At 46.8% G+C, this 27,995-nt stretch overlaps 1 protein-coding gene across 3 annotated transcripts; it reads right to left on the bottom strand.

Annotated features, from left to right (window-relative positions):
• Positions 1 to 27,475, bottom strand: PRMT2 (protein arginine methyltransferase 2). Of its 3 annotated transcripts, none has more exons than XM_079766949.1 (11): positions 27,326 to 27,475; positions 25,999 to 26,100; positions 19,947 to 20,051; positions 19,067 to 19,249; positions 12,643 to 12,804; positions 11,613 to 11,777; positions 8,010 to 8,185; positions 4,194 to 4,323; positions 2,975 to 3,111; positions 1,131 to 1,302; positions 1 to 169 (listed from the first exon to the last, which is right to left on the bottom strand). In XM_079766949.1, the coding sequence occupies exons 2-11, from the start codon at positions 26,035 to 26,037 to the stop codon at positions 137 to 139; spliced, it is 1,302 nt and encodes a 433-aa protein (XP_079623075.1). In that variant the 5' UTR covers positions 26,038 to 26,100; positions 27,326 to 27,475; the 3' UTR covers positions 1 to 136. The 3 variants fall into 3 exon arrangements, with proteins under 3 accessions (XP_079623075.1, XP_079623074.1, XP_079623076.1); XM_079766948.1 differs by having other exon boundaries at positions 25,999 to 26,097; XM_079766950.1 differs by lacking the exon at positions 27,326 to 27,475 and adding an exon at positions 26,455 to 27,289.
• Positions 27,476 to 27,995: the final 520 nt, after the last annotated feature.

Below are 27,995 nucleotides of genomic sequence, written 5' to 3'. Positions count from 1 at the left end.
AGGGGGTGACCGCCTGCCAGGCAGAGTGAGCGTCCGCAGGTTTCACAAGAACGAGTGTTCACGTCGGGTGTGAGCTCCCCGCTCCTGTGCGTTCCTCCAACAAGCTCACACTGCTTCCCAAGGAGAACTTCAACTGTCATCTCCAGATCGGAAAGACTTTTTCTCCAACCTGGAAAAGACAAAGAAAACAAATCAGTCAAATAGCAAATCGTTAAAGTTTGCTAACACACAGTATTTCCTAGTAATAATTTAATATTGGACAGGAGAATGGCATTCAGGTGCAGAGTATTTTTAAATGACAAACTTTTAACATAAAATTACCGTAAAGCAAAGCACAAAACAGGAATCAAAAATAATGAGAGCCCTAGTGGGTTTGGCTCAGTGGATAGAGCGTTGGCCTGTGGACTGAAGGGTCCCGGGTTTGATTCCAGTCAAGGGTACATTGCCCAGGTCACGGGCTCAATCCCCAGTAGGGGGCGTGCAGGAGGCAGCCGATCAATGATTCTCTCTTATCATTGATGTTTCTCTCTCTCTCCCCCTCTCCCTTCCTCTCTGAAATCAATAAAAATGTATTTTTTTAAAATGAACAATGGGAAACCATGTGATGCTTTTCTTTCCCCTCCTACATTAACCCCAGGTCTGAAGAAGAGAATCCATTTCTCAGTGGCCTCTGAAGCGTAAGGCCTACCAGCTGCACTGTTTCACCTGTGGGAACAACGGCTCTTTGGTCCTCAAACCTCCACCTGGTCAGACCATGCCCCTCACACCGCACGGCTGCACACCCAGCGCCGGTGGGCACCAGGTGTGTGCCAGGCTGCACGATGGCTCAGCCCTCGGCCCTTCTCTCCACCCATGGCTCCCGGACACAGAGGGGTGGCCCCAGCCGGTCTGGGTCTCCTCCCCCTGACTAGCTGTGTCACAGAGCAAACCACTTACCTTTCTGCACCTCCGTTTCCTGTTCTGGAAATAACAGCATCCACTGCCCATCATGAGAATTAGAAAAATGATGCAGACAAGGCGTGGCCGTGGTGTCTGGCCAGGGCAGGGACAAGTATCCGCCACGGTGATCACCACAGACCCATCCCCCAGCCCAGCACCACAACATATGCCTTTACATTTCAATATCTTACTCTCTGCAACGTGGGGTCCTGTCTGGAAGTGACAGACCAGCTCAGAGCGACGGACATGTGCCTCCTCCACACTGGGTTTCTCTGCAGCACAATCGAGCCTGTGAGCACATCCCCTGCGTGGACGGGGACGGGCTCGTCCATCATAAACAGCACCTGCTTCCAGTGGGTGGTGCTGCAAGACACGGGGGTGGCGTTACTGGAGTCCCCCTGGGCCAGACTCTCAGGGCTACTTCAAGGTAGACACAGCCCAGGGAGGGCACGGCTGCTGGACGCTGCTCAGATCCCGGGAGCGGGGAGGGGAGGGGGCTCACCCTGGCGGCCCCGGTACATTGGGGTGCTCAGGGCGCATGGCCAGACACAGGATCCCCGTACGGTGCCTATTCCCCAGCCCCTCCAAGGGTCAGCCCGGCCCCACAACCTGGCACAGCCGGTGTCCACCCCAAGTCACCCAGCTCTTTCTCTAAGCCACTGATGCCCAAGGTTCTAGTTCCTGCAGTTAGGAAGGAAACTGTGTCCAAAACACGCTATTCCTGTGATTGCATGCCTACAACACAACTGTGACATCTGGGGGAAACAGTAACACTCTGGGACCCTTTAAGTTCTGTAGGCTCATCCCCTGACATGTCCTCTCCCAGGCACCCAGTGTGGCCCCAGATCATGCCCAGCTGAGGAGACTCTCGGACCACCTCCCTCAGCCTCCATGGGGGTCTCTTTCCCTGGCCCTTCAGCGAGCATGAGTCCTCTGGCTGTGCCCTGCCCACCCCCACCCTGTCCCTGCCACCACCTGCATGTAGACAACCCACTGCAGACACTCAGGTGGAGACAAGCCCAGGCACACAGCGCTCAGCGCTGGTTCCTAAGGTGAGCACTCGATCTATGCCGGGGCCCCTCCGGGAGGACTGGCTGCAGACCCAGCTCTGCAACCTCCACAGGATGCTCTGGGCAAGCAGCGCTCGGCCTCACTGGCCGGGGTCCTTCAGGCCTAAATAGCACAACTACCCCCTCCCTAGTGCCTTGCTCACTTCTAGCTGACCCCTGTGCCTGAGGGGGTGTCCAGGGCAGTTATGAAAGCCCCCATGAAGGCAGCATTCCTTTCCATGGGCTGCTGGGTCAGCACCTGAGCAGACGTCGGCTCCTGGTGTGGGCACAAGTGTGCAGCCACGAAACGCTGTCGCACAAAACGTGTCTCAAGAAGCATCTGCCTTCGGCAAAAAAGTCTGAGTAAAAGCCCCTAGAATGCTGCTAACCATGAAAAGCTGTAGCAGCCCGGCTGCAGTGGCTCAGTGGTTGAGCACTGACCTATGAACCAGGAGGTCACGGTTCATTTCCCAGTCAGGGCGCATGCCCAAGTTGTGGGCTCGATCCCCAGTGTGGGGTGTGCAGGAGGCAGCCGATCACTGGTTCTCTCTCATCATTGATGTTTCTATCTCTCTCTCTCCCTCTTACTCCCTCTCTGAAATCAATAAAAATATACTTAAAAAAGAAAAGCTGTAGCAGCTGTTTAAAGACAAAGCCTGCTCCACCCCGAGCCCCGCTCTGTTCATCCAGGGGGCGCAGGAGCAGCCTGAGGAAGCCAAGTGCAGGGACGAGTGGGGGCGCAAGACCCCAACACCTCCACCCAGCCTGGGCCCCGGCGCCCACCCACTGCACACCTGACTCCACATCACAGCTCCCCAGCCCAGGGGTCAGCTGGTCTAGAGAAATTTTAAGTCAGCGTTTGATACTACTAGATCTTTAAATTCATGACTCTGTCGTGCTTTCTGTCAGGCCAATAACTTGAAGGCAAACCCTTTTACGCTCCACGGAGAAGCACCCGTGCGCCCGCGGGAGGAGCAGACACTCACGGGTGGAACGGCCCCGTGCTCAGCACCAGCTGCGGCTCCTCCTCCTCCAGGTTCTGAAAGCGGACACTGAACCAGGCCGTGAATCCATGCAGAGTGCCGGCTTTCTTGATATCGAAGCACAGCTCACCTTTCATTGTCTGTGTTCAGCCAAAGAAAAAGAAAACGGCCATGGGTCCATAGGCACGTGACACCTCAGCTTTGTCTGAGCGAGACTCGGCAACCTCTTCCTCCGCTTGGGCACATGTCACAGATCCCACCACACAGCCTGTACCCCCATCTCAGCAACTAGAAACAAACCTGTCACTTGCTAGTTTAACTGTACACATCAAAAAACCATACAGAATATCCTCCTAGGAAAGTAAACACTAAAACTTGCGTAGTGAATTCAAATGAGCAGATAATCAGAAAAGGTTTCAAGCAATCTGGGCCTCATTTGCCTAATTTTCTGCCCCAAAATTCGTGAATACCTTCTCTTCTCAGTTCTTTGTATAGAAAGTTCAAGGCTGGGTCTCTACAGTTGTAGCTGAAACTAACAAAACCTCAAAATTTCAGTTTGCATACTGTTTTGCCATCAAACTCCTATTGGAAGCTGTGGGGGAAGGTTGCTTGTGATCAAACACTGTCTCCCCCAAAGGGATGGTCCTGAACCTACATACGCCCTTATGACGAGAGGGTAAGTAAAAGGAAGAACTAAATTTTGTCAAGAATAGCTAAAAACACTTAGAAAAAAATTTTTCTTAAAATTCCATCATGAGCCCAGCCAGTGTGGCTCAGTGATTGAGTGTTGACCTATGAACCAGGAGATCACAGTTCGATTCCTGGTCAGGGCACATGTCCGAGTTGCGGGCTCAATGCCCAGTGTGGAGCATGCAGGAGGCAGCCAATCAGTGATTCTTTCTCATCACTGATGTTTTTATCTCTCTCTCCTTCTCCCTTCCTCTCTGAAATCAATTTTAAAAAATATTTTTTTAATTCCATCATGAAATTGGATATAAAATATTTGAATCTGAAGATGCTGATAATATTAAACATAAATCTTTAAAAATAATGGAAGATGTTAAAGAGGTTAACTAGAAAGAAAATAATGTAAAAATATAAAAGAAAATCAAATAGACGGTAAGAAAAAAAGACTATGGAAAAATCAATAGCAAAAAGTGTATAAATCCGTTTCTTTGTATAACAAGTTTCACACATGTGTGCACCGATTACACAGCCTCACCTCCAGTTCAGCGATCTGCACCGTTCTCATGTCCAGCTGTAATATAGTGCACGGCTCAGAGAGACAGTCTTCTGGCTTCAAAATGTGGTTATACTTGGGCTTCGAAAAAAACTCCTTAATTGCTAAAGATCTGGGGAAAAGGTCAGAGTAATTACTCAAAGCCATCACCAACAGCTCAGGCTCGGACACACGTGACAACAGGACATGCCTTTTCTCTTCTGTATAAGCAGGAACTCTACTCCACTGTCTGCAGCCCTGAGAGCCCAACTCTGGGTCCCTCCCCGCAACCCTCCTCACAGACCAAGCAGCCAGAGTGCAGCAATGGGGCACTTCCCTTTTGCCCTCTTCACGAGGTCTGAACACACAGAAATCAACCTTCACCACACACCCAGGATACACAGGGCACAGTGTGTTTTCTTTATTTTTAGAATCTATCCTATATAATAAAAGGCTAATATGCAAATCGACCAAACAGCAGAACGACTGGTCGCTATGACACGCACTGACCACCAGGGGGCAGATGTTCAACACAGGAGCTGCCCCCTGGTGGTCAGTGCACTCCCACAGGGGGAGCACTGCTCAGCCAGAAGCTGGGCTCATGGCTGGCAAGCTCAGCGAGCCTCTCCCGCCTCTGCAGCAGTGCTAAGGACCGCTCGGGGGATGTCCGACTGCCGGCTTAGGCCCACATCCCCCGAGGAGTCCCGGATTGTGAGAGGGTGCAGGCTGGGCTGAGGGGACCAGCCCTGCCCCCCCAGTGCACAAATGTTGTGCACCGGCCCTCTAGTCTTATTATAAAAGACCTTTCATGGATCTTCTATTACACAACAAATAAAAAATATATTCCTGTTCTAGGTTATTCCTTAATAAATGCAGTGAATCAGCAGGACTGAAGGCACCCTCTTGAGCCTGACTCTCCGGAGACACTGCTGGACCTCCTGCACGGCCCTTTGCATGTCCTCCCCTAACACTCCATTTCACAGGCTGAACCCTGTGTTTGCCAGTAAGTAATCAGTTATTTACCACAGAAAAGTTTCCAAAAATAAGGACAGCAGTAACTTCTGAAATAGCAAATAAAGGTAAACATTTTAATAAAGATTCCACTATATGTACATATTTTAATAATTTTCTCTGATGATAAAAACAAGTATGCACTTATAAGGAATTAAGAATATATGGCATATTAACACAAAACTCTTAAATCCACATGGAATTAAGTTTTAATGTGTGGTGTGAGAAGGAACAATCACCTGTCCCAGGATAACTGGCTGCCTGCCCTCACGCCCCACCTCTTCCAGAGTCAACAGCTCTGTGCAGCTTCCTGTCCTATTCTGCTCATCTGTCTTTTCTGGGCGCAGGACCAAACTGCTTTAATGACCCTACCATAGACGTTAATACCTGGCAGCATAAGAACCTCCTCACTGCTCTTTTCATAACCTGCCCAGCCCTTCCTGCCCATTTTTTCCTAGATGAACTACAGAACAACTCTGTCAGACCCTCCCCCTCCATTCCCTTTGGGGTCTGGGTTGAGGATGCAATGATTCAGTGTTAACTAGGAAAGATTTCATACGTATGCATTACTATTGTCAACCCCGAGAAGAATATACCTGCTAAGAACTCCTTGTGGTTAATTGGGCTCAAACACAGAACCAAAGTCTAGCAGTCATTGCTTCCAAGGGGCCCCTCATGCACACAGCATCATTCAGGGACAAGCAGCAGCCTCCAGCACTGTGTTCCTCTCTTCCCTTATAAGAGAGCTCCTAGGACCGAAAGTCAACCCAAGGGCTGAAGACCTGCCCCACTCAATGAGAGCTGTGCAATTCTATTCTCATTTGTGTCTTTACTGGCCAATCAGAATTCATGGAGCTGACCGCTCAGAACAGTGCTATTTGGACCAATCAAACTGTACAAATTTGGATTCCTCATTTACATGAAAATAGACCATTCAAGGACAGGGGCAGAAATTTCTCTCTATATAAGCCAGCCTCCCCTCTGTCTCAGTGGATCGCTATGGCTGTGTTTCCCTGGTTGGCAAACTGAGCTGCAACAGGAGCTGTGTTCACAGACAAGCTGTTTCATTGTATCAAGTCTCTCCTGTATGGCACCCCAAGTTGGGGACTCCTGTTGGCATTGAATTGGCAGCAGTGACCTTCAGTTGACACTTATTTTTCTTCAATCCTATCTAATAAAGAGGGAATATGCTAATTGACCATCACTCCATCACAAAGATGGCTGCATCCACAGCTGAGGCCAAGTTACCATAAGGAGCCTTAACGAGCAATCAGCAGGGACCTGAGGCTATGCCCTCCCCCGCCCCCATGGGGCTTGACAGGGGACCTGAGGCCATGCCCCCTGCCCGGCAGGGCTTGACGGGGACCTCAAGGTGCGCTTCCCGTCCTGGTGCTGGGTTAGGGGACCTCAGGCTGCTCCTCCGGCGCCAGCACCAGGCCGGGGACCTCAGGCCGTACCCCCCACCAGGTGGGGCTTGACAGGGGAGCTCAGGCCATGCCCCCCGCCCCAGCACTGGGCCAGGGGACCTGAGGCTGCGCCCCCCTGCCTGGCTGGGCTTGACAAAGGACCTCAAGCCGTGCCCCCCACCCAGCGGGGCTTGACAGGGGACCTCAAGGTGCACCCCCAGTGCTGGGTCAGGGGAACTCAGGCTGCACCCCCACCCAGCAGGGCTTGACAGGGGACCTGAGGCTGTGCCCCCCCGCACCTGGCGGGGCTTGACAGGGGACCTCAGGCATGGCCCCCACCCAGCAGGGCTTGACAGGGGATCTCAAGGCATGTCCCCAGCCCCGGTCTGGGCTGGGGGACCTCAGGCCATGCCTCACATCCTGGCGCCAGGCCAGGGGACCTGAGGCTATGCCCCCTGCCTGGCAAGGCTTGACAAGGGTAGGACTGGATGGGTCTGGATCTAGCCCAATGGGGGGCGGGGGGCGGCCGGGTCTGGGTCTCACACGATTTTGAGGTGCATGTGGGTGGGGGGGGACTTGACTCTGGGTCCCGTGGTGAGCCCCAGACTCTGACAGGAGGAAGGTTTTCATATAAATTTTACTAATTTTATTTCATCTCTGACACTTCTATTATAGAGAAAGGGCAAATAGCAATATTAAATTATTTCCTCTAATTAATCCCCTTTTAATGTGCATGAATTTTGTGCACCGGGTCACTAGTTTTTTAATAAAAAACAAAAGGCCTGGAGGCCCCTGTCTTGCTGTCTACTCCCCATCTGGATGTCCAGCAGGCATCCAGGCTCACCTGGTCCTTGCTACATGAATGGAAGTTTCTTGCAGCTTCTGACAAATGGCCCTTCCCTAATTTCCAGGGCTTAATTACTATGGCACTCTCAGAAGCAGCCGCCAGCTTATGTTGCCATCCTTCCCCGAGGAGGCAGCATAGAAATGTGAAGGCCTTATCAGAAAATCAAACCTGAAGCTCAACTGTGCAAGAGTGTCACATGTTAAAAACCAGGAAATCAAATGTTCTGATCCTTGTTGAAAATTTATAGCTCTTAGTGGGAACATATATTTGTGTTTTAATGGCCCACGCATTTATAAAGGCCTTGCCTGTAAACATTACATTATTTTCCCCATTATATTTGGGACCTTCGATTGCAAAAGACAGTGCAATTCCCATCACAGCTGTTATCAGTTTAAAGGCATTAAAGGCAACATGCAAAATTCTCAGGCACATGAGTAAATTTAGTTTCATGGCAAGTTCTATAACCGAGCACATTATTCTGCCCTAGAAATGCCTGCAGTCCATCCTGCGGGAGGCCCAAGTGTGCCTGTGGGTGCCTGAGCCCCGGACACTCACTTGAGAGCGCTGAGGTTGAACTCATAGGCGTTGTCCCAGAAGAGAACCTTGCTGCGGTAGTCTTTGTCAGCACTGCAGGGCACGAGGTGCAGTGCGGCAGTGGTCGGCCAGATGATCCCACCCTCCTTCAGCCATGCATCCCGGGCGTACAGGATGGACTCAATCATGAACTCAAACTGCATGGGAGGGAGAGACACATGGGAGACACGGTGACTGAGGCCAGTGTCTGCACAGACATCTCTGCTGCATTCAGACAGTCTGGGATCTTTACAAGTTTAACCCTCAAGAGTATTTCCAGCCAACACGTCTCGGAGGATTTCTTATACCCACACATCAACGGTCACCTCCTATTACAGCTTGAGTTTAAGTCACATCATTTTGAGTTAGAATTCAGAACTGGGCGTGGCTAATGGTCAGACTAAACTTCACTCTCATCCCACCTCGGTCGGTCACTCAGTAGTTACCACGACATGCTCGCTCCATCTCACCTGGACCTGAAGCTCGGTCATTGCCACCTGTGACTTTACAAACAAAACTGGAATCGTACTGCAATTATCCTTTTGTGCTTATTTTAGAACCAACAAACTATCTCTAACTTTTCTCTACGTTTATCCAGAATCTTCCTAAAGCCTAATTTTTAACGGCCACGGAGTATTCTCTTATATAGACTGCCACAGTTATTTGTACTTTTCCCAACTTTCTTCCATTTTAAATGGTGTTGTCATATACATTTTTGAGCATAAGTTTATGTAAAAATCTTAGAATAATACCATTTAAATATTTTCAATGCCTTGTTTTCCTTCAAAAATCTATACCAATCTATACTGCCAATAAGAGTCTGACAGTTTCCCCAAAATCCCAGTGACACTGGCTATCATCAGATATTAGGTGATTTCTCAGCCAATTTGATATCTCAAAAATATTTAAGTTACCTCTTTGATTACTAGTGACATTAAACAACGTTCATATGTCTGGTCTTGTGCTTTTTTATGCCCCCTGGCCACCTTCCTGGAGTTATTTACCTTCTGCTTTTCTTATTGCCTTACTGGAACTCTTTACAAGGATCCTTTGTCTTATAAGCTGCAATTCTTCAGTTTCACTTACCTTATAATAATCTATAGGTTGGTTATTATAAAGGACACATCTTTGATCAAACACTTTATTCTACAGTTTCTTTGTGGGCTTTGCTTTCAGAAAGATTTTCCCATCCTAACATCAGATAAAATTTTGAACAATTGTTTTATGTTCACTTAAAAAATGCTTAACTCTGTAACCCATCTGGAATTTATTTTAACCTCTGGTGTGAAGAAGGACCTAACCATTTTCTGCAAAATAATCCATTGTTTCAGCAGCATCTTCGGACAATTACATATCCTTGCCTCAGTGACTGAAACCCCCCCCCCTTATTATAAACTAAATGCATTTATATTTGGGTTTGATTCTGCATTTTCTTTGTCCCATGATCTCGCTGTCTCATCACTGTAATCACGACAGAGTAGGAAGATGGGCGGGAGAGGCTGGGGACCTGAAGTCTGAGGAGCTCTGAGAACAGGCTGGGAACCTGAAGAGGATGCCCGGAGGGCAAGAAGCACAGGAGAAGGGCAGCTGCAGAGAACAGCGGGCTCTGCCTAAGGACATGGGGACATTACAAGTGGGTGAAACTGTGACAGCTCCCAAACACACAACCTCTCTGTATCCAGTGTCACCAACTCTGGGCCGAGGCACCACAGGGCCCCTTCCTGAGAGGATGTCCCCGGCACCTGCACAAAGCAGCCAGGCCTCCCAGGACTCTCCACCTGCTCCAGGGTCCTTGTCCTGAGTTTGGTGCCACCCAGTTGGTACTCACTCCTGCGCTCAGTCAGGGTCCATGCCCTCGCCCCCCCACCCCCAAATCCACACCACCTCCCTGGAATCCACACTCCCTTCCCCCAACCCAATCAGAGGCTCCACCTGGAATCCACACCCCCTCCATGAAACCCACACCTGCACCTGCACCTGCACCTAGAATGGAGCTGCCAACCCCGCAAGTCCCCTGCTGGGCCCCACCAGCCACCCCTTCCCTCTGCCCACACCCCCCACCAGCAAGTCCCAGGACCCCACCTGGTCTCCTCTGTCTGAGAGACTACAAACCTATCAGTGGCTCCAGAGGACAGGGAGCCCACCAGGCCCTGCCTCCCCCCCCCCCAAATGGGCCCCTGCCAGCACTCCCCAGAACACCTCCCCTAGTCGTCCCCTTCAGCTCCCTTCTCTGGCCCTTTCCCCTGCAACCTCCCACGGACCCGAACTGTCCTCCCCGACCCTGCCACCCCCAGCACCCCTCCCTCAACCCCCAGACCCTGAAGACCTCACCAGCACTGCAGTCCCAGGGAGGAATCCCATAGGTGACTGATCTCTACTCCTCCCCTTAAAAGTCCTGACCGCAGCTGGCAGCCTAACACACGCACAATGCACCCCGACCCACCCCTGGATCACAGGGACACTGAATCCAGGCCACTGCCCCTGACAGAGGCTGTTCCATCCCTCCTCTCCCCTCCCCTCTGCTCCTCCTCCCTCTCCCCCTCATCCTCCTCTCTCTCCTCCCTCCTCCTCATGTCTCCCACATTGCCCCACTTCCAGTGGCAGAGCTGGATGCTGGCAGTGAGACATCCCCAACTGCACTGGACATGTGGGCGCATCTCCACCACAGGCTGGCTCCCCATGTCCCATGGCCAGGAGGAACTCAATAAACACTAAGTGGTGTTTGGGGGGCAGAGGCCAATGTCCACTTTATGGTTTAACGGTGTAGTGAGTCCCTTGCCCCCCATGTATAATCTTAGGAATCCACAGATGTTATCAATAAGCCAAATTATATCATGGATGTTGAGTCTATTTACACTTTATCTTCAGACATCATTTCAACAGGGCTAAAGGCCCAATGGCATTGGCTGGCATTTCCCCCAAACTCTGCAAGCTCTAAGAACTAGTAGCAACACATTTAAATGGATCTCTCGCTGGGAACATCAGCCACATTCCCCTCACGTTCACCCAGATGTTATTTCTCTGGATTTTCACAGATGCTAAATTTCAGATTGGGGTGTTTCACTCTAATGTCTTAAATCCTGAGCCTCCAAGTTCAGGATCTGTGAGCACATAGCACTGTGCAGGGGAGGGGGGCGTATAACCAGAAAACTGTCCACCTGTGAGACTCAGGGAGCACCAGGCCGGGTCTCACTGCCGCTAAACAGGGGGCTGCTGGGAAAAGAGACGACGACTGCTTGCATCAAAAATCAGCCTCGTACATTAAGCACTGGACATTCCCAGGTTCCCAAAGAGAACAAAGTTTATGTAAATCACTCACGAAAGAAAGAATACCAGATTCTTATAAAGGCATTTTTTTAATCAGTTAAAAATAAGACACTAGGCCAATGTTCATACAAAAAAATCAATTACATCTGACCTTAGAGAAAACGTCAAAATTAACCTTTTGCACTCGGATGTCGAGTGTGACTCGACACGGTTAGCATTAGAATAAAGGAATCGAGAAAAAAGCAAGTGAGTGCAAAGGGTTAATTATGATTTGTGAAGAAGATCCCAGAGACCAGCCCAGCCACTGCCCGCCCTTACCAGCAAGCAGGTCCCCATCCACTCGGACACCAGCACGTCCACCTTCTCCGGCAGCACCACGTCCTCCACCTTCTGCTGGAACACGGTGATGATGTCGGCGAAGCCATTCTGCATGACCAGCTGCCCCGTGTGCTGGGCCATCTCGCTGGCCTCCACCGCGTACACCTGCATGTGGGAGAAGCACCATCAGTGCGCGTGCTGGCACTGCTCAGCCTGTCACCGCCTCGGCTGAGTCAGAACCTGCATCGGAGCACATGGCAAACGGCAGGGACAGCAGGAAGGCATGTGCCGACGGCGGAAGGGCCAGTGTGCTGCCTGTTCAGAGGGAGCCCTGGGGAGGGAGCTGCATCTACTCTAACTCCACCTTCGGCCTAAAAGACCGGGGGCCGCAGGTGAACAGAAGCCTCTGCACCCACCCAGGGCCGCCTGCCCCAAGGCCCCCTGGGTAAGGCCAGAACCCGGCTCCTGTTCACGCAGCAGCAATCCCTAACTGACGCAGGAGGTTCTCGGCTCTCATCTGAGGACAGCCCGACTTTCAGGATACCAGTGGCTTCTGACATCATTTCAATCCAGGTTCTCAGCGGAGGGTCCTGAGCACCATGTCCTGGTTCCAACAGGATCTGAACTCAGGTGGTTCCTGCACGCAGCCTCACCTGTACACTAGGAATTACATCAGCCTGTGCAAGGGGCTGCAACTCTGCACAACCCAGACGTGCTTTAAAGAAAGTGAGGTCTGTCCTGTCCCTGCCGAATAGTCGCTGCTCAGGGTAGGGAAGACATGTGGATGTGACCTATACATGTGGGATGCATGTGTTTCTATATCCAAGGGAAATAAATATTTCAAAAAGCTACACACCACATGCAGCTCACCGGGACATTTTCTATCTGTCCTATCACACTCTGTGCTGTGTGTGGCTCGTTAACCAATGTCATGACCTCTGGCTGGATGCCTGCGAGGATACACTGCCAACTTTGTCAACACGATGGCTGGTACACAAAGGACATGTCACCGAGACTCGTTCCTACTCACCGCTCTGGGCTGCGCATAATGTGCACAGAAGAGGCTGATGATCCCAGTCCCACAGCCGACATCCAGAATCACTTTGTCTTTGAGGGACGCCCTGTTCTGCAGGATCACGTGGTGGTATTTTGTTGTTCGTGGCTGGTCTGTCAACATCTCCAGGTGAAGTTTCTACAGGAAAAGCACAGTGAGTCATTGCCTATAATTATAAATGGTTAATATGCAAATTGACCCTAACAGCAGAATGACCAGGAACAACGGGTCGCTATGATGTGCACTGACCACCAGGGGGCAGACGTTCAATGCAAGAGCTGCCCCCTGGTGGTCAGTGCGCTCCCACAGGGGGAGCTCCCCTCAGCCACAAGCCGGGTTGACGGCTGTGAGCACAGTGGCGGTGGTGGGAGCCTCTCCCACCTCCTCAGCAGTGCTAAGGATGTCTGACTGACGGCTTAAGCCCACTCCCCAGGGGAAGTGGGCTTAAGCCGTCAGTTGGACATCCCCTGAGGACTCCTGGGCTGCCAGAGGGATGTCTGACTGCCAGTTTAGGCGTAATACCCCCGGAAGCAGGCCTAAGCCAGCAGGTGGACATCCCCCAAGGGGTCCTGGACTGCAAGAGGGCGCAGGCCGGGCTGAGGGACCCCCGCTGAGTGCACAAATTTCCGTGCACCGGGCCTCTTGTTGCTTATAATTAGAGCTGCACCGATCTGTGGTTTAAGGTGAAACATAGGGGCCTAAGTTAACCCTCTCAACCCCACATATAAACACATGAGCAGTCAAAAGACCAAAATATGCCAACAGATGAAGAGTAAACAGTGAAGGAATAAACTGGAAGTTTCTGGACGCTTTCTGCCTCAGTGAGGTGCCTGCAGCTTCTTGCACAGCCCAGTGAGCCAGGTGAGCGAAGAAGCAGACATGGACCACTAGCAGGCAAAGCAGGCGTCACCCTCCTGATCATGGTTCCCACCGGAGACAAAAGAAACTGCCACATTCCCGACCAGGTACAACTTAGCTGAGTACCCACCAAGAAAGGGCATGGACAAGCCATCGGGAGAGATCCTAGAGGAGAAACACGGGGCCCCACCCCAGAATCCTCTTCACACAGGGCCCAAAAGTCACTCTCACACATAAATCTGTCCCTCATTTGCTTGAATAGAGTAGAAACTGTAGCTCTGGAGGGAGGTGACAACCCCACCCATCCTTGGAGGTTCTGCTCAAGGCTCTCAGGCATGTACAGAGGAAATAAAATATCTGAAACTCAAGGACACACCCCTTGGGAACTGGGCCAATGCCCAGGAAGGTAGAGAAAGACTCCTCCAGATGGTTCATGAAGCCAGGTGTCAGTCAGAGCCCTGGCTGCTGGAGAGGCTGTACCCACAGCCCCATCCCCCGTGCCCCACTCCTCAGGTCTCAAGCTGCAGAAAACCCAGCCTACAAACAGCATCGCTTAGAGGGAGACACACCGCCAGGCCACCCAGACTGTTAGGACAAACGGGAGGTCTGAAGGGGCCTTCACAAGCCCACCTTGGCTCCTCACAAAAGCAAAGGGACGGACATAGGGAGACTGGTAGAGTGGAGTGAAGATCCAGCTATCCTGCCTGCAGCTATCACCTCAAGAGAAAGTCAGAGCTAGGATGCAAGGGTGTGCTGATGCCAGGAGAAGGAAACTGGGGTAGCAGCATTAGTACCAGAAAAAATACATCCAGAGCAAAGAATGTTCCCAGGGAAAAAGAAGATCCATTCATAATACAGGAATCACTTCAGCAAAAGGATATAATTCTAAATACTTTTGTATCTAGTAACAGAGCTTCAAAATACACAAAGCATAAACCAATAGAATGTGACAAGGAATAGACAAATTCACAGTGATGGTCAGAGACTTCAACATCCTTCTCTCAGTAACTGATAGAAATGGACAGAAAATCAGTAAGGACATAGACTTGAACAACACTATCAAACAACTTAGCCAAACTGATATTTACAGAACACTTCACCCATCCGTCTACAACAATAATACATAAAAAAATATCTAGGAACAGGCTTAACAAGAAAGGTACACAACCTTGTATTATCAACACCTTAAAACTCTGAGACACATAAAACAAGGCTTAAGAAATAGGGAGAGTCAGCATATAACAAAGTTGTCACTTCTCCTTAAATTAATGTACACTTTCATGCAATACCAATTAAAATGCCAAATAATTTGGCCTGGGGAGGAGAGGACACAACAAATGATAATAAAATTTGTTTCTAAAAAATAAAAAGCCAAAGCTAGCCATGACAATGCTAAAAAACAGAAGCTGCTCAAGGCCTAGTTCTCCCAAAGTTAAAAAGCTACAATAATGAAAAGCATCTAGAACTACAGAAGAAATAAACAGATCAATGAAACAACAGATTCCAGAAAGATCCTAGAAATTTAACATGATAAATGTGCATTTCTACATCAGCAGAAAAGGAGGTTCAATAACTGATACAGGAACAGCTGGATATTTATGGGGAAATCAAGTCGAAATTTTTCCTTATTCTTTACAAATAAATTCCAGGTGACTTAACTATTTCATTGTAAAAAATGGAATCACAAAAGTTCTAAAAAATATATTTTTATATATTTACTAGAGGCCCGGTGCACAAAATTCATACACAGGTAGGGTCCCTAGGCCGGGGCCTTCCTTCATTCCGCACCACCCCCTGGTGGTCAGCGCACGTCATAGTGAGCAATCGAACTCCCAAGGGTACACTTTGCAAATCAACTGAATGGCAGGAAGACCGGTCGATATAATGCACACTGACCACCAGGGGGCAGATGCTCAATGCAGCAGCTGCCTCCAGCCTGCAGGCCCCAGGCCAACCAAGGTGTGTGCCAGTGGTCCCCCCATCCAATCGCCCCGCTGGTCGCCCCACAGAGGGAGGCGACCTGCGGTGGTGGCAGGGGGGCAGGGCCGGCGAGCGGGCGGCACCATGCTGGCCAAGGCAGGTGCCAGCGAGGGACACCCCCCCGCCCCCGATCGCCCCGCCGGTGGCCCCACAGATCAGACCTGATCGCAGGCCAGGCCTAGGGACCCTACCTGTGCACGAATTTTGTGCGCCAGGCCTCTAGTAAAATATAAAAGCTGATCATTCTCACTTTTAAAAATGAAAATCAAAAGCATGATACTGTATTTCACCTTTAAGATAGAAAATTGTTTCCCTCGAGGGGTCAATGCGGGGGGGAGGGGGGAACATATGTAATACTTTCAACAAAAAAGGTTTTTAAAAATATTGCTTCCCTTTATTTGTCGTAGCAACATCTTTACCAATACAGCTCCTAGGACAATGGAAACTAAGGAGAAAATAAACAAATGGAACTTGATCAAAATAAAATGCTTCTGCACAGCAAAAGAAACCAACAACAAAACAACAAAAAAGCCCACTGCATGGGAGAACATATTTGCCAATGTTCTCTCTGATAAGGGTTTAATCTCCAAAATGTATAAGGAACTCATACAACTTAACAAAAGGAAGATAAACAATCCAATCAAAAAATGGGCAAAGGACCTAAATAGACACTTTTCAAAAGAGGACATACAGAAGGCCAAGAGACATGAAAACATGCTCAAAGTCACTAATCATCCGAGAGATGCAAATCAAAACAACAGTGAGGTACCATCTCACACCTGTCAGAATGGCTATCATCAACAAATCAACAAACAACAAGTGCTGGCCAGGATGTGGAGAAAAAGGAACCCTCGTGCACTGCTGGTGGGAATGCAGACTGGTGCAGCCATTGTGGAGAACAGTATGGCGCTTCCTCAAAAAATTAAAAAACGGAACTTCCATTTAATCCAGTAATACCACTTCTAGGAATATATCCCAAGAAATCAGAAACACCATAAAGGACATATGCACCCTATGTTCATAGCAGCACAATTTACAATAGCTAAGATTTGGAAACAGCCTAGGTGCCCATCAGCAGATGAGTGGGTTAGAAAACTGTGGTACATCTACACAATGGAATACTACGCTGCTATAGAAAAGAAGGAATTCTTACCATTTTCAACAGCATGGATGGAACTGGAGAACATTATGCTAAGTGAAATAAGCCAGTCAATGAAAGAAAAATACCACATGATCTCACTCATTTATGGATAATAAAGAACATTATAAACTGTTGAACAAAAAGATAGATACAGAGACAGTAAAGCATCAAACAGACTGTCAAATTACAGCAGGAAGGTTAGGGAGAGGTCGGGGAGATAAGAGATCAACCGAAGGACTTGTATGCATGCATATAAGCATAACCAATGGACACAAAACACTGGGGGGTGAGGGCATGTATGGGAGTGGGGTGGGGGGGATCCAATAGTAAGATATGTACACATATAATACCTTAATAAAAAAATGAAAAAGAAAGAAAAAAGAAAAGAAAAGAAGGAATTCTTACCATTTGCAACAGCATGGAAGGAACTGGAGAGCATTATGCTAAGTGAAATAAGCCAGTCAGAGAAAGATAAATATCACATGATCTCACTCATTTGTGGAATATAATGAACAATATAAACTGATGAACAAAAATAGAATCAGAGTCATAAAAGCATTGAATAGACTGTGAGGGAAGGCGGGGAGTGAGGGGGTAAGAGATCAACCAAAGGACTTGTATACATGCATATGAGCATAACCAATGGACACAGACAGTGGGGGCGGGGGGGGGTGAGGACATGTGCTGGGGGGTAGGGGCAGTCAGGGAGAGGTCAATGGGGAGAAAAGGAGACTTATGTAATACTTTAAACAATAAAGAATTTAAATTTGAAATACTGCTTCCCTTAGATGCTTTGTGGTAGTGAAATAGGTATCCACACACCACTGGTGGGTGTACAATCAGTAAATCTTTTGGGAGGGCGAACTGGCAAAATCCACCAAAGTAAAAAACATACACACACCCTATGAATTTACCCAATGGAAATTCTAGCAAAGTTTAGCAGTACTCGTGTAGGAGGACATCCATCACAGCACTGCTTGTCATGATAAAAAGCCATTAACTAAGCACAGTCTACCAACATGGTCTTTTTATAAGCAACACAATACTCTGTAGCTGATATAAAGAACAGACCTTCAAAATAACATAGCTACGTGAAAAGAGCAAAGTGAAAACAGTGTGTGTGGAATATTCCTTTTCTATAAATTTAAAAAACTAAAACTGATGTAGCTTAGACCTGATGGAAGCATGAACACTGCAGCTGAGAGGACTTACAAGGTGCAGCGGTCTCTCTAGGGTGGGAGTGAGGACACAGACTCTGGATTTCATTACGTCTTTCTTAAGAGACAGAAAGCTCTAACCATGCAGTCACGCACGGGATCCCTTCTGAGAAATGCATCGTTCGGCAATTTTGTCGTACACACATGACAGAGTGCACTGACACAAACCTAGATGGTACAGCCCACTGAACACCTTGGCCACATGGTACACCACCATCACATACGTGGCCCGTCGTTGACCAAAACATCATTATGTGCCACATCACTGTACATATATCAACAGTTCTTCATTGAACTTAGCATTTTTTATTGTGAAATATGACATACCTACAAAAAGTTTATCAAATCCAGTTTCAGAACAACCAACACCAGAGCACTGCTAGCACCCCAAGCGTTCCCATCCCAGCCTTGCCAATCAGAGACCCTGATGATCTACAGCACTTCAGGTCCTCAGAGGAACCAGGTCCCTGATCTCCTTCAGAGTTCCACCATTGTGTACACTCATCATAAACAATACCTTTTAACTTTATATAAGTGAATCAAACATTAACTGTTCTTTGATATCTTGCTTCCTTCACTCCACATTAGGTTTGTAACATTCGATCTGCAAGTATCAGTTTTGATCTAGTTTTAAAATATAAATGGGGTTGTCTGGACCATAGGATTATGGGTCTTTATCCATATTGAAAAAAAACACACAGAATAACACATTAGTTATATAGAGGTATTATTATTATTGTTGCTCTATGTCTTTTTTGTGTGTTTTTTTACATAAAATTGATAACTTTTTTTAAAATACTGAGGAAAGTTCATAATCTCATTGCTCAGATAATATCCCTAAACCAGGAGTCAACTAACACTACAGTCCATGGGCCAATCCAGGCCCACCACCTGCTTTTGTATGGCCTGCAAGCTAAGGATAGCTTTTACATTTTAAAATGATTTTTAAAAATCAAAAGAAGAATATGACACATAAAAATTATATGAAATTCTAATTTCAGAGTCATCAAGTTTTCTTGAAATACAGCCGTGCTCGCTTCTTTGTGTCGGGGGCTGCTTTCACACTACGACCGCAGAGCGAGCAGCCTTGAACCAACGGGTGTGGCCTAACAAGCCCTGCTCTAAACCGAGATGAGTGGAAGCCCAGAAACTATTTTGAAAAGTTGGAACGTGGCCAGCTGAGCAGGCAACCTGAAAGCAATACCAGAGTTCCGTAGCTGCCGAAGTACTCCTCATCCTGCCACGTGTCCTCGGGGTCACACTCCTCCAGGTCCTTCCCAAGGTGGTTCGCTGGGATGTATCCACAGTAACCGGCACGCTCGCCCCACCACCAGTCAGCAGTAGTTTGTCTCAGGATGAGAATTTTCTCTCCTCTCAGAAAACTCAGCTGGAAACACACATGGAGAAGTGAAAATTCAAGAAAAACGTGTCGTTGTCATTTCAACTGTGACTTTGTAATAAATCCCCTATCACTGGGGCCCAAATCACAGCATTTCAAAAAGAAGTCAATAGGTATTTATACCAAGTGACAACTTATGAAAATGGCACCAGGATTTAGAGATTTTTGTGGCTTTATCCATCTACATGAAAGAAAAGCACAGCTTAATTGGTATTTTTTAAAAGAAAGATTAAACATTTTCAAATGGCTTAGGACAGAAATTCTCAACAGCCTCTCCGCTGTAACTCAGCTATGTGATAGCCGATTATGTGACTGGAGGCCCTGGCTAGGAAATTCCTGTTACAAAGTAAAGAAAGCCCAATTCAAGCAGGGATTTTTATTTTATTTTATAACCTTGTTTTTCAGTAACAAGGGTAGGTTCTGAATCAAGGTTGCCAAGCAGAGACTGGAGCAGGAACTTCCTCCCCCAGTCCTCACACAGGTATCTTTCACGTCAGGCTTGGGATCACAATTCGTTAGGCTGGGAAGGAAGGATCGACCACTCACGGGCCTCACGTGGCTCTAAACATCTGAACACTTCTTTAACTTTAGCATGACTTCCTGAAAAATGTCACCTACTTCCGTCATTTCACCTAATTCCAAGCATGCTGGAATCCTCAGAACATGGACCTGATGCACACGCTACCTGTGTCTCATCGGTGGCAGAATAGTCCGCGATGGCCACGAACTCCTCGGGGTGCACCCCCTCTGGGAGGTGCTGTTCACAGTGTTCCACAGGTTCTTCTCCCCGCTGCTCAAAGCCAAAGAGAGAACAAGGAAATTATTATGGGCTGCTGGGTTATTAGGATAGTGGGAGTGGGGTCTCTGGGTTATTAGGATAGTTTTATGAAGATTCAGCTGACCCAAGTTTTTATCATACAAACAATTGGGTCATCCTCACTAGCAGAATTGAGGGGTCTCACCTGCACTCCACCTTTACCTCTTATCTCTAGTACAAAATGATTTGCAACCTCAATAGAACATCAAAGAAAGAAACGAGAAAGAGGCATTTTTAGTGTCTATGAAGTGACTGACCTCTGAGCATCTGGGAAGCCTCCTGAAAAGGATGCCCAGCCCCAGGAGAAGGAAGTCCCGCCTCTGCCTGTCGCACTGTGGGGACCTCACGGGGCTTGAACACAGAGCTGGACGGGCCTCGTGGGCCTCGCTGAAGGCCTAGGGAAGGAGCTGGCGACCTGGCACCAGGTGTGTGGCCTCACCGGACAGCACTGCCACTGACACATGCTGCTCAGGACCCAGAGGAAGGCCCTACACCTCAGGGACCTGCATGCTGCCCAGCTCCACTTCACAGCACAAGGGGCTGGCCTGGAAGACATTGCCAAAGGTGGCAGAACCTCCAACCGCTGTTCCAGCTCACTGCAGCACTCCGTCCCAATATGTACATTTTTAACATATTTTCCTACACTTAAATGTAACTCCCGTGAATTTCTTATGACTCTTGTGAAAGCACAAGAGTTCACAGTGGAAAATTCAAACCATCTGTAATCTCCATCACTGGTTAGAGATAGAAATAGTTAACACATTTATATCTTTTCAGGCTTTTTATCTAAAGTGTACCTTTAACACATGCATACAGGGTGTTTATTGGGATAATGCAATTCTGTCTTGTGACATGTTTCCCACTTATTAAATTCTGAATGTTTTCCTTCATTATTAAATACACTTCTAAACACGTTTTAATATCAGACAGTATTCCACTCTATGAATTATTAAAACTTATTTATCCAATCTTCTAGTTTTGAACATTTAGACTTTTTTCACTTTTTTACTATAAATTAGGTGAAGATAAACTTTCTTAAACAGAAATCATTTTGTCTCACCTTGATAATTTTTTTAATGTTTTTATTGATTTGAGAGAGAGAGGCAGGGAGAGTGAGAGAAACATCAATGAGAGAAACATGGGTCAGCTGCCTCCAGCACGATCCCTACTGGAGATCAAGCCCTCAACCTGGGCATATGCCCTGACCGGAAATCGAACCTGAGACCTCTTGGTGTATGTGGCTCAACCAACCAGCCACACCAACAAGGCTCCCTGATAATTTTCTTAGGACAAATTCCTTATTGTGAAACTAGAGGACCCCTAGCAGCTGCTGGTTGCTGGCCAGGGCCTCCCTCTCTTCCCCCTGCAGCCTGCCAGCGCCAGGGCCTCCTTCCCTTCCCCAGGCCGGCCCACCCCTGGTTGAACTCCTGGAAGAACTCAGGTCGAGCGGACAATTTGCATAATATGCTCTTATTATATAGGATTGAGGGATCAAGATGATACATACTTTCATGACTATTGATGTCACTACCAAATGCCCCCCAGAAAGGAGGTTGTTTCAACTCCTACACCAGTAAGACGTAGCATGTGAGAGTAAGCCACAGATTTTCCTACACACTTATCAATAATGGATATTCATCACTTTAATCTCTGCCAATTTGAGAGGGAGAAACTACCTTTGTTACTTCCTTGGATTATCAGTGAGGTCAAACATGTTTTGCAAATACTTATCAGTAACCTTTTTTATTTTGCTAATTGCCTATTTATATCCTTGGCACATTTTCTTATTGTGGTAACATTAGTTGTAACAGTGTCATTTTCCTCTTAGCCTGCCCTCCATCCCCTGTTCCTGCTCCCCTCCATCAACACCCTCTCATCACCACCCCTAATCCTTAATCACCTGGTGTATATACTCCCGTACTTTCTCCATGCTGTGTGACACACACACATGGTTTTTTGTTTGGTTGGGTTTTTTTGATACATTTTTTTTAAAGGACTCTTCTTTTTTTATTTTGCTTTTTTACTCACACAAGACCTTGTGAAAAAACTGCTTAACAGATAGTACTCTAACTTACAGTTTTCAATGGCTACATAATATTGCACAGCAGAAATTCTGCCTGATTCTTCAGTCATCCTCGACTGATGGACTTTCTCCTGATGTCCAGTTTTCTACCACCATAAGCAACACTGCCACAAACATCTGTGCACATTTATTCTTACATCATGGCATTCTATCTTTATGGGACAGACTGCCAGAGCTGAAAAATAAGCATGGTTTTCATTCAAATATTTTTCAGATTCTTTCCAAAGTTTGTAGGTCTTCACATGTCACCAGCAGCAACAGGTATTATCACTGTCTTTATTCTCAGATTGATAAGTGTAAAGACCTCAGAAAAGGTAACTATGTGGGAAAGCAGACTATTTCTTATACTTTCTTCAAAAGACTTTTGATAGTATAAAGAAACAATATAATTTATTGTGGGGTTTATAACATATGTAGAAGTAAAATTGTTACAATAGCACAAAAAAATGGGACTGGTAAATGGAACCAATTTGGTGGATTCTTACATTGTGAAGTGGTCCCAAAAAAGACTGGTCTAGGTTAAAGATTCATAGTGCAATTTCTTGAGTAACCACTAAAATAGTATTTAAAAGATACAGCTTAAAAGCTAATGGAAGAGATAACAAAGAATTACAGAAAAATGTTATTAATCTACAAGAAGGCAAGAATGGAGAAAGGTACAAAGAAGAAATGCAACATAAAAAAAAAAAAAACACAGCCAGATGGTAGACTTAATCATACCAGGCATTATGTTAAGTTTTAATGGACTCAATATTCCACGTAAAGGGCAGAAACTATCTGACAGAAAAAGAAAGACACCACTATAAGAGAAGCACTTTAAATACGAGGAATTAAGATAGGTTGGAAACACAGGTATATATTTGTATGTGTGTCATGGAAACACTAACCATAAGAAAGCTGGTACAGCAATATTAACATAAGACAAAACAGATACAAGGCAGAAAATATTAAAAGGTAAAAAGAGACAGATTTCATAAAAATAAAAGGACCAATTAATCTAGAAAACAAAAACTAATTCAAATGAATGCACCAAATAATAGATTCAAAATATATAAAGCAAAAAGTGATAGATCCAAAAGTAAATAAACAAAAAAACAGACAAATCTACAATCATAGCAAAGATTCCTAAAGCTCATCTCTCTCAGCAACTGATAGAACAAGTGAACAAAAAAAATCAGAAAGGACATAGAGATTTGAATAATATTGATAATTCATTTGTCCTTAATGACATTTGTAGAACACTACACCCAACAACTGCAGAATATGTATTCTTTGCAAGTGCACATGGAACATTAGCCAAAAAGCCCGTATGACTAGGCCATAAAGCAGGCCTGAATAAATTTCAAAACAATGGAAATTTACAAAGTATGTTATATTTTCTGACAAAATATAATCAAACCAAAATTAAATAACAAAAAGATAAGTAAAACTTCATAAATGTTTGGAAATAAAACAGTATGTTTCTAAAGAGCCCAGAAATTTTCTAATTTCCAGTGTGATATATTAGAAAGTATTTTAATGGAACAATAATGGAAATATAACATATTTAAATGAGTGAGGAGCAGCTAAAGCAGAGATTAAAAGAAAAGTTATAGCTTTAAAACATACATTAGAGAAGAAAGGTTTAAAATCAGTGATCCTAGTTTCTGCCTCAAGATGTTATAAAAAGAGAAAATTAAACTCAAGTAGAATAGACTAAAGGAAATAAAAAGCTGAAATCAATGAACAGATGAACAAAGAGAAAGTCAACAAACACAAATTGGTTCTTTGAAAAGATAAAATTGATAAAACCCTAACAAAATTGATCAAGGAAAAAAAAGAGATAAAACACAAATTGTGTATATTAGGCATCTGTTCTGTAATGGAGGGTGCTATTATATTACTAGGATGAACACAAATATTACTGAAATAAATTTCAATGTTAACCTAAATGACAATAATATTTCAGTAAGTCAAATCATGACTCATAAGTAATCAGAAAACTAAAATAACAAGATACCATTTCTAACCCATCAGACTGACCAAAATTTAAAAGTCTGATGCTCTCACGTGTTAGCAAGCACTGTGGACTACTGAAAGACCTGTGAACTGGTAAAGCCACTTGGGAGAACACTGAACATTACCTATTAAAACTGAAAACATGCAATCCCTTCCATCCTGCAATGCCATTATTAGAGCGCCTGTGCACAAGGAGACAGGTAGAAGGATGTTCACTGCAGCACTTTTTGAAATAGAAAAGAACTGGAAAAACAAGTGTCCAACAAAAGGGAAATAAATAAAATATGATGCATACCTAATATACACAGACCTATATACATATCTATGAATGTGATACATTCTCATAAGGAACACACTACAGGAGCACCCTAAAGGACTGAACTAGCTCTATACACACATTAAGAACAAATCCCCCAAAGTAACATTAGTGGAAAAAGCAAGCTGCAAGGTGACACACAGAATATGTCACCATTTAGGTAAATTCTAAAGATGCCAAAATAGGTTATAAAAAGTATAAAACTGGTGCAGAAGCACAATATTCCATTCATAATTCTTAGTAGTGTTTGCCTCTGAAGACAAAGGAAGATTGGGCCTGGGGTTGGGAAACAAACTTTATCTGTGGTTTTGCTTTATGTGCTGTATGTGTGTGTGTGACGCTAAAGCAAACATGACAAAATGTTAACAAATTTTCACTTCTGAGAAATGTGTACTTGATGTTTGCAATCTTATTCTATAAATGTTCAAATATTTCTCAAAAGAAAAATGAGACAACCATGGAATTAAAACATTTTATGACTGCCTGCCAGTGTGGCTCGGTAGTTGAGTGTGGATCCATGAACCAGGAGGTCACGGTTCGATTCCCTGCCAGGGCACATGCCAGGGTTGCAGGCTCGATCCCCAGTAGGGGATGTGCAGGAGGCACCTAATCAGTGATTCTCTCTTATCATTGATGTTTCTATCTCTCTCTCCCTCTCCCTTCCTCTCTCTGGAATCAATAAAAATATTTTTTAATATTTTATGATTAATTTTAAGAAACTGATTAATCAAATGACCCAACTATAAATAAAATTCCTATATATAAAAACCCAAGCCCTGGCCGGGCAGCTCAGTTGGTTAGACTGTCGTCCTGATACACCAAGGTTGTAGGTTCCATCCCCAGTAAAGGCACATACAAGAAGCAACCATGAGTGCATAAATAGGTGGAATAACAAACCAATGTTTCTCTCTCTCTCTCTCTTCCTCTCTATCTCTCTCTGTCTCTCCTCCCCTCTTCTCTCTCTCTCTCAAAATCAATAAAAATCTCTTTTTTTTAACCCTAATGAAATTACAACAATCATTAGAATTCAAGGGGGGGAATGTTAAACTTGACATCACAAACCTGAAATTGTTTAATTTCTTTATAAACATTATTTATTAGAGAATTCATTTGGTTTTTAATTTTTCCTAATCAATATTCCTTGAGATTTAAGGTGACTTTTTTACTGCTAACTTGAATGGAACTATGTGTGTCCCAGGCAAAAAGCAGTATGAGTTACACGAATCTTTTCTAATGTATCTGACCTGTTTTAACATATCATGCCTGAGAGTTTATTAACAACTAAGAAAATGTGCTTGCTTCACCAGCACAGGTACCAAAAATGGAACCCTAGGTTCTTGGGAAATGTTTACAGTGCCCAATTCAGAATGTCAACTGTAACGCTTACAGACATTGCATTTCCTGCATTGAAGCACACCATAGTTGGTGGACACCTTCCTAAAACCCGCTCCGGGCTGATCTCAGCTCTCTGTAACGTTCCCAGTGTTTAAGTACAGGTTCTTACAGACCAGAACTGAAATTACCTGAGATTCACTTCCGGGGCAGTCACCTGATGTTGCCATAGTTCTTTTAGGATCTGCCGCATAGCTGCCACTTTTAATGTTTCATTTTCCTCTCCATTTCTACTTTAAAATAGAGGGAATGAGAAAATGATTTGTTACATTGCATAAGCATTACGTTCGCCTCCCTTCTAAGGTCCACGACAAGGTCCCCTACCACGTGGAAATAAAACGTGTATGTTTAAAGAATGAAACAGAAATAAAATTTATAAATGCAGTCCTTTACAAAAACAACTGAAAATGTATGAACTTCAAAGAAGTGTGTGTTTTCTTCACCAGTCTGCAAGGTGTGTTAATCTTACTCATTGGCCAAACGCAGCCTGTTAGTTTCTGTCCCATCACTGGGTTGATTTAACACACGGCGCTGTAAAATCTTTCCTTGGAATCCTGTTAGCTTTCATTCCAACTAAACTTCCCTACCTGAGGCTTCAAAGTATTTCCACTAACAGGAACCAAGGTCTGCATCTTCCAAAGGCTTTTCCTTCTCATTCTCAATTCTTATTTTTCCAACGACAGTGCAGTCCATATTAGACACTAAGGGGGTTTTTATTCAATTCTGTTTAAAATGCGTGCTTCACTTATCAATCAAGACCTAATAATTATTTTGTGACATTTGTAATTACAAATACTAATATGCATAGGTTACATTTTCATTGGAAAACACTGCCCGGGGACCAGGGTGGGTCAGGGCTGGGCAGGGCCGAGTTGAAGGGGCGGGGCTGGGTGAGGCGGGGGCGGGGACAGGGGCGGGGCGGGGCCGGGCGGGCGGGAAGACTGCCCTGAGGACCAAGGTCGGGGTGGGGCCGGGGAAGGCCGGTCCTGCAAAGGGACGCAGGCTCCGCGCACTGTGGGATGAGTAGCCCAGGATCATGAAGGGCAGGTGGCCAATGAGGGGAGGCGTGAAAGGTGGGGGGAGTGGAGAGAGGGGGCGGGGCATAGACGCCGCCGATGGAGGAGTAAGCAGGCAAGAAAGGATGACGTCGGCTCACAGCGGGGGGTGGGGGAGGCGGAAAAGGGGGCGTGGACCGAAGGGAAGTGGGCGTGCCACGGCGAGAGGCGTGGCTCGAGAAAAGGGCGTGGCGGAGGGGCGGGGCCCGGGAAGGGGCGGGGTGCCGAGCTGGCACTCGGCCAACACAGCGCGCAGCACTGAGGTGGGGAAGGAGCCGGGTGGTCTCGGGGTGGGGCGGGGGCCCCAGGGCGCTGGCCACGCACACGCCAATCGAAGACCTCTCACTTGGCACGTCCTGCCCCCGCGCGGTCCAGCGCCCCGAGCTGCCCACGGAAAACCTACCTCAGCCGCGTTTCTCCGCTGAGTTTCAGCGTCCACACCGCTAGCGCGGAGGGGCGGACGGTACCTAGCAGGAGCGGGAGCCGGAGCCACCGCCCTCAGCCCGCGCAGGCGCGATGCGCGCAAGCCGTCAGCGGAGAAAGCCCGCCCCGCGGATGCGCATTCCCTACGCGCCCCTCGGACCCGAGAAGTGCAGCCGCGGTCCTCGGCCTGCGCAGGCGCGGTGCCCTCAGGTCCAGCTCCGGGCGGGAGCCCCACGCAGGCGCACTTTGCGTGTCGTGACTCCCCGGGTCGCGCCAACCTGCTGTGAGGTCCGGCCTCGAGTCCGCGCGGAGCCGAGGCGCGGGGGCTGCCCGCCCGGTCGGGAGGCGGGGAGCGGGCCCGCGGACCGTGTCGGCCCGGGATGGAGACCCATCTTCGAGCGACAGAAAGGACCGTCGTGTCTGGACCCCGCACTGCCGCTCTCGTGCTTCTCCTATAGTAATTCAGTTCATCTCACTGTGCGCGCTGTTAAATGGGGGTCATTTGTCATCCTTTCCACTTGCCACATGGGAGCAGAGTGATTGCGTTTTTATTTCACCAAAAGGAAGTTTGAGATTAAGAGAGAAATAGAGGACGTTAGCGTGACTTCCTGTTGGTCTCGGCTGCGGGGCTGGGGGAGCGCGAGGAGACA

This window comes from Cnephaeus nilssonii (assembly GCF_951640355.1).
Source record: "Cnephaeus nilssonii genome assembly, chromosome: 3".
NCBI classification, from domain to species: Eukaryota; Metazoa; Chordata; class Mammalia; order Chiroptera; family Vespertilionidae; genus Cnephaeus; species Cnephaeus nilssonii.
Note: the sequence above shows the minus strand (reverse complement) of the source record. Positions and strands in the feature narration are given on the sequence as shown.

Coding starts and splice junctions, on each gene's coding strand:
- PRMT2 (XM_079766949.1), bottom strand. CDS start 26,037: ATGGCAACATCAGGTGACTGCCCCGGAAGTGAATCTCAG. Junction 19,250..19,946: donor CTGCCACCGATGAGACACAG/GTAGCGTGTGCA, acceptor GTGTGTTTCCAG/CTGAGTTTTCTGAGAGGAGA. Junction 4,324..8,009: donor TTCAACCTCAGCGCTCTCAA/GTGAGTGTCCGG, acceptor CCTTTTCCCCAG/ATCTTTAGCAATTAAGGAGT.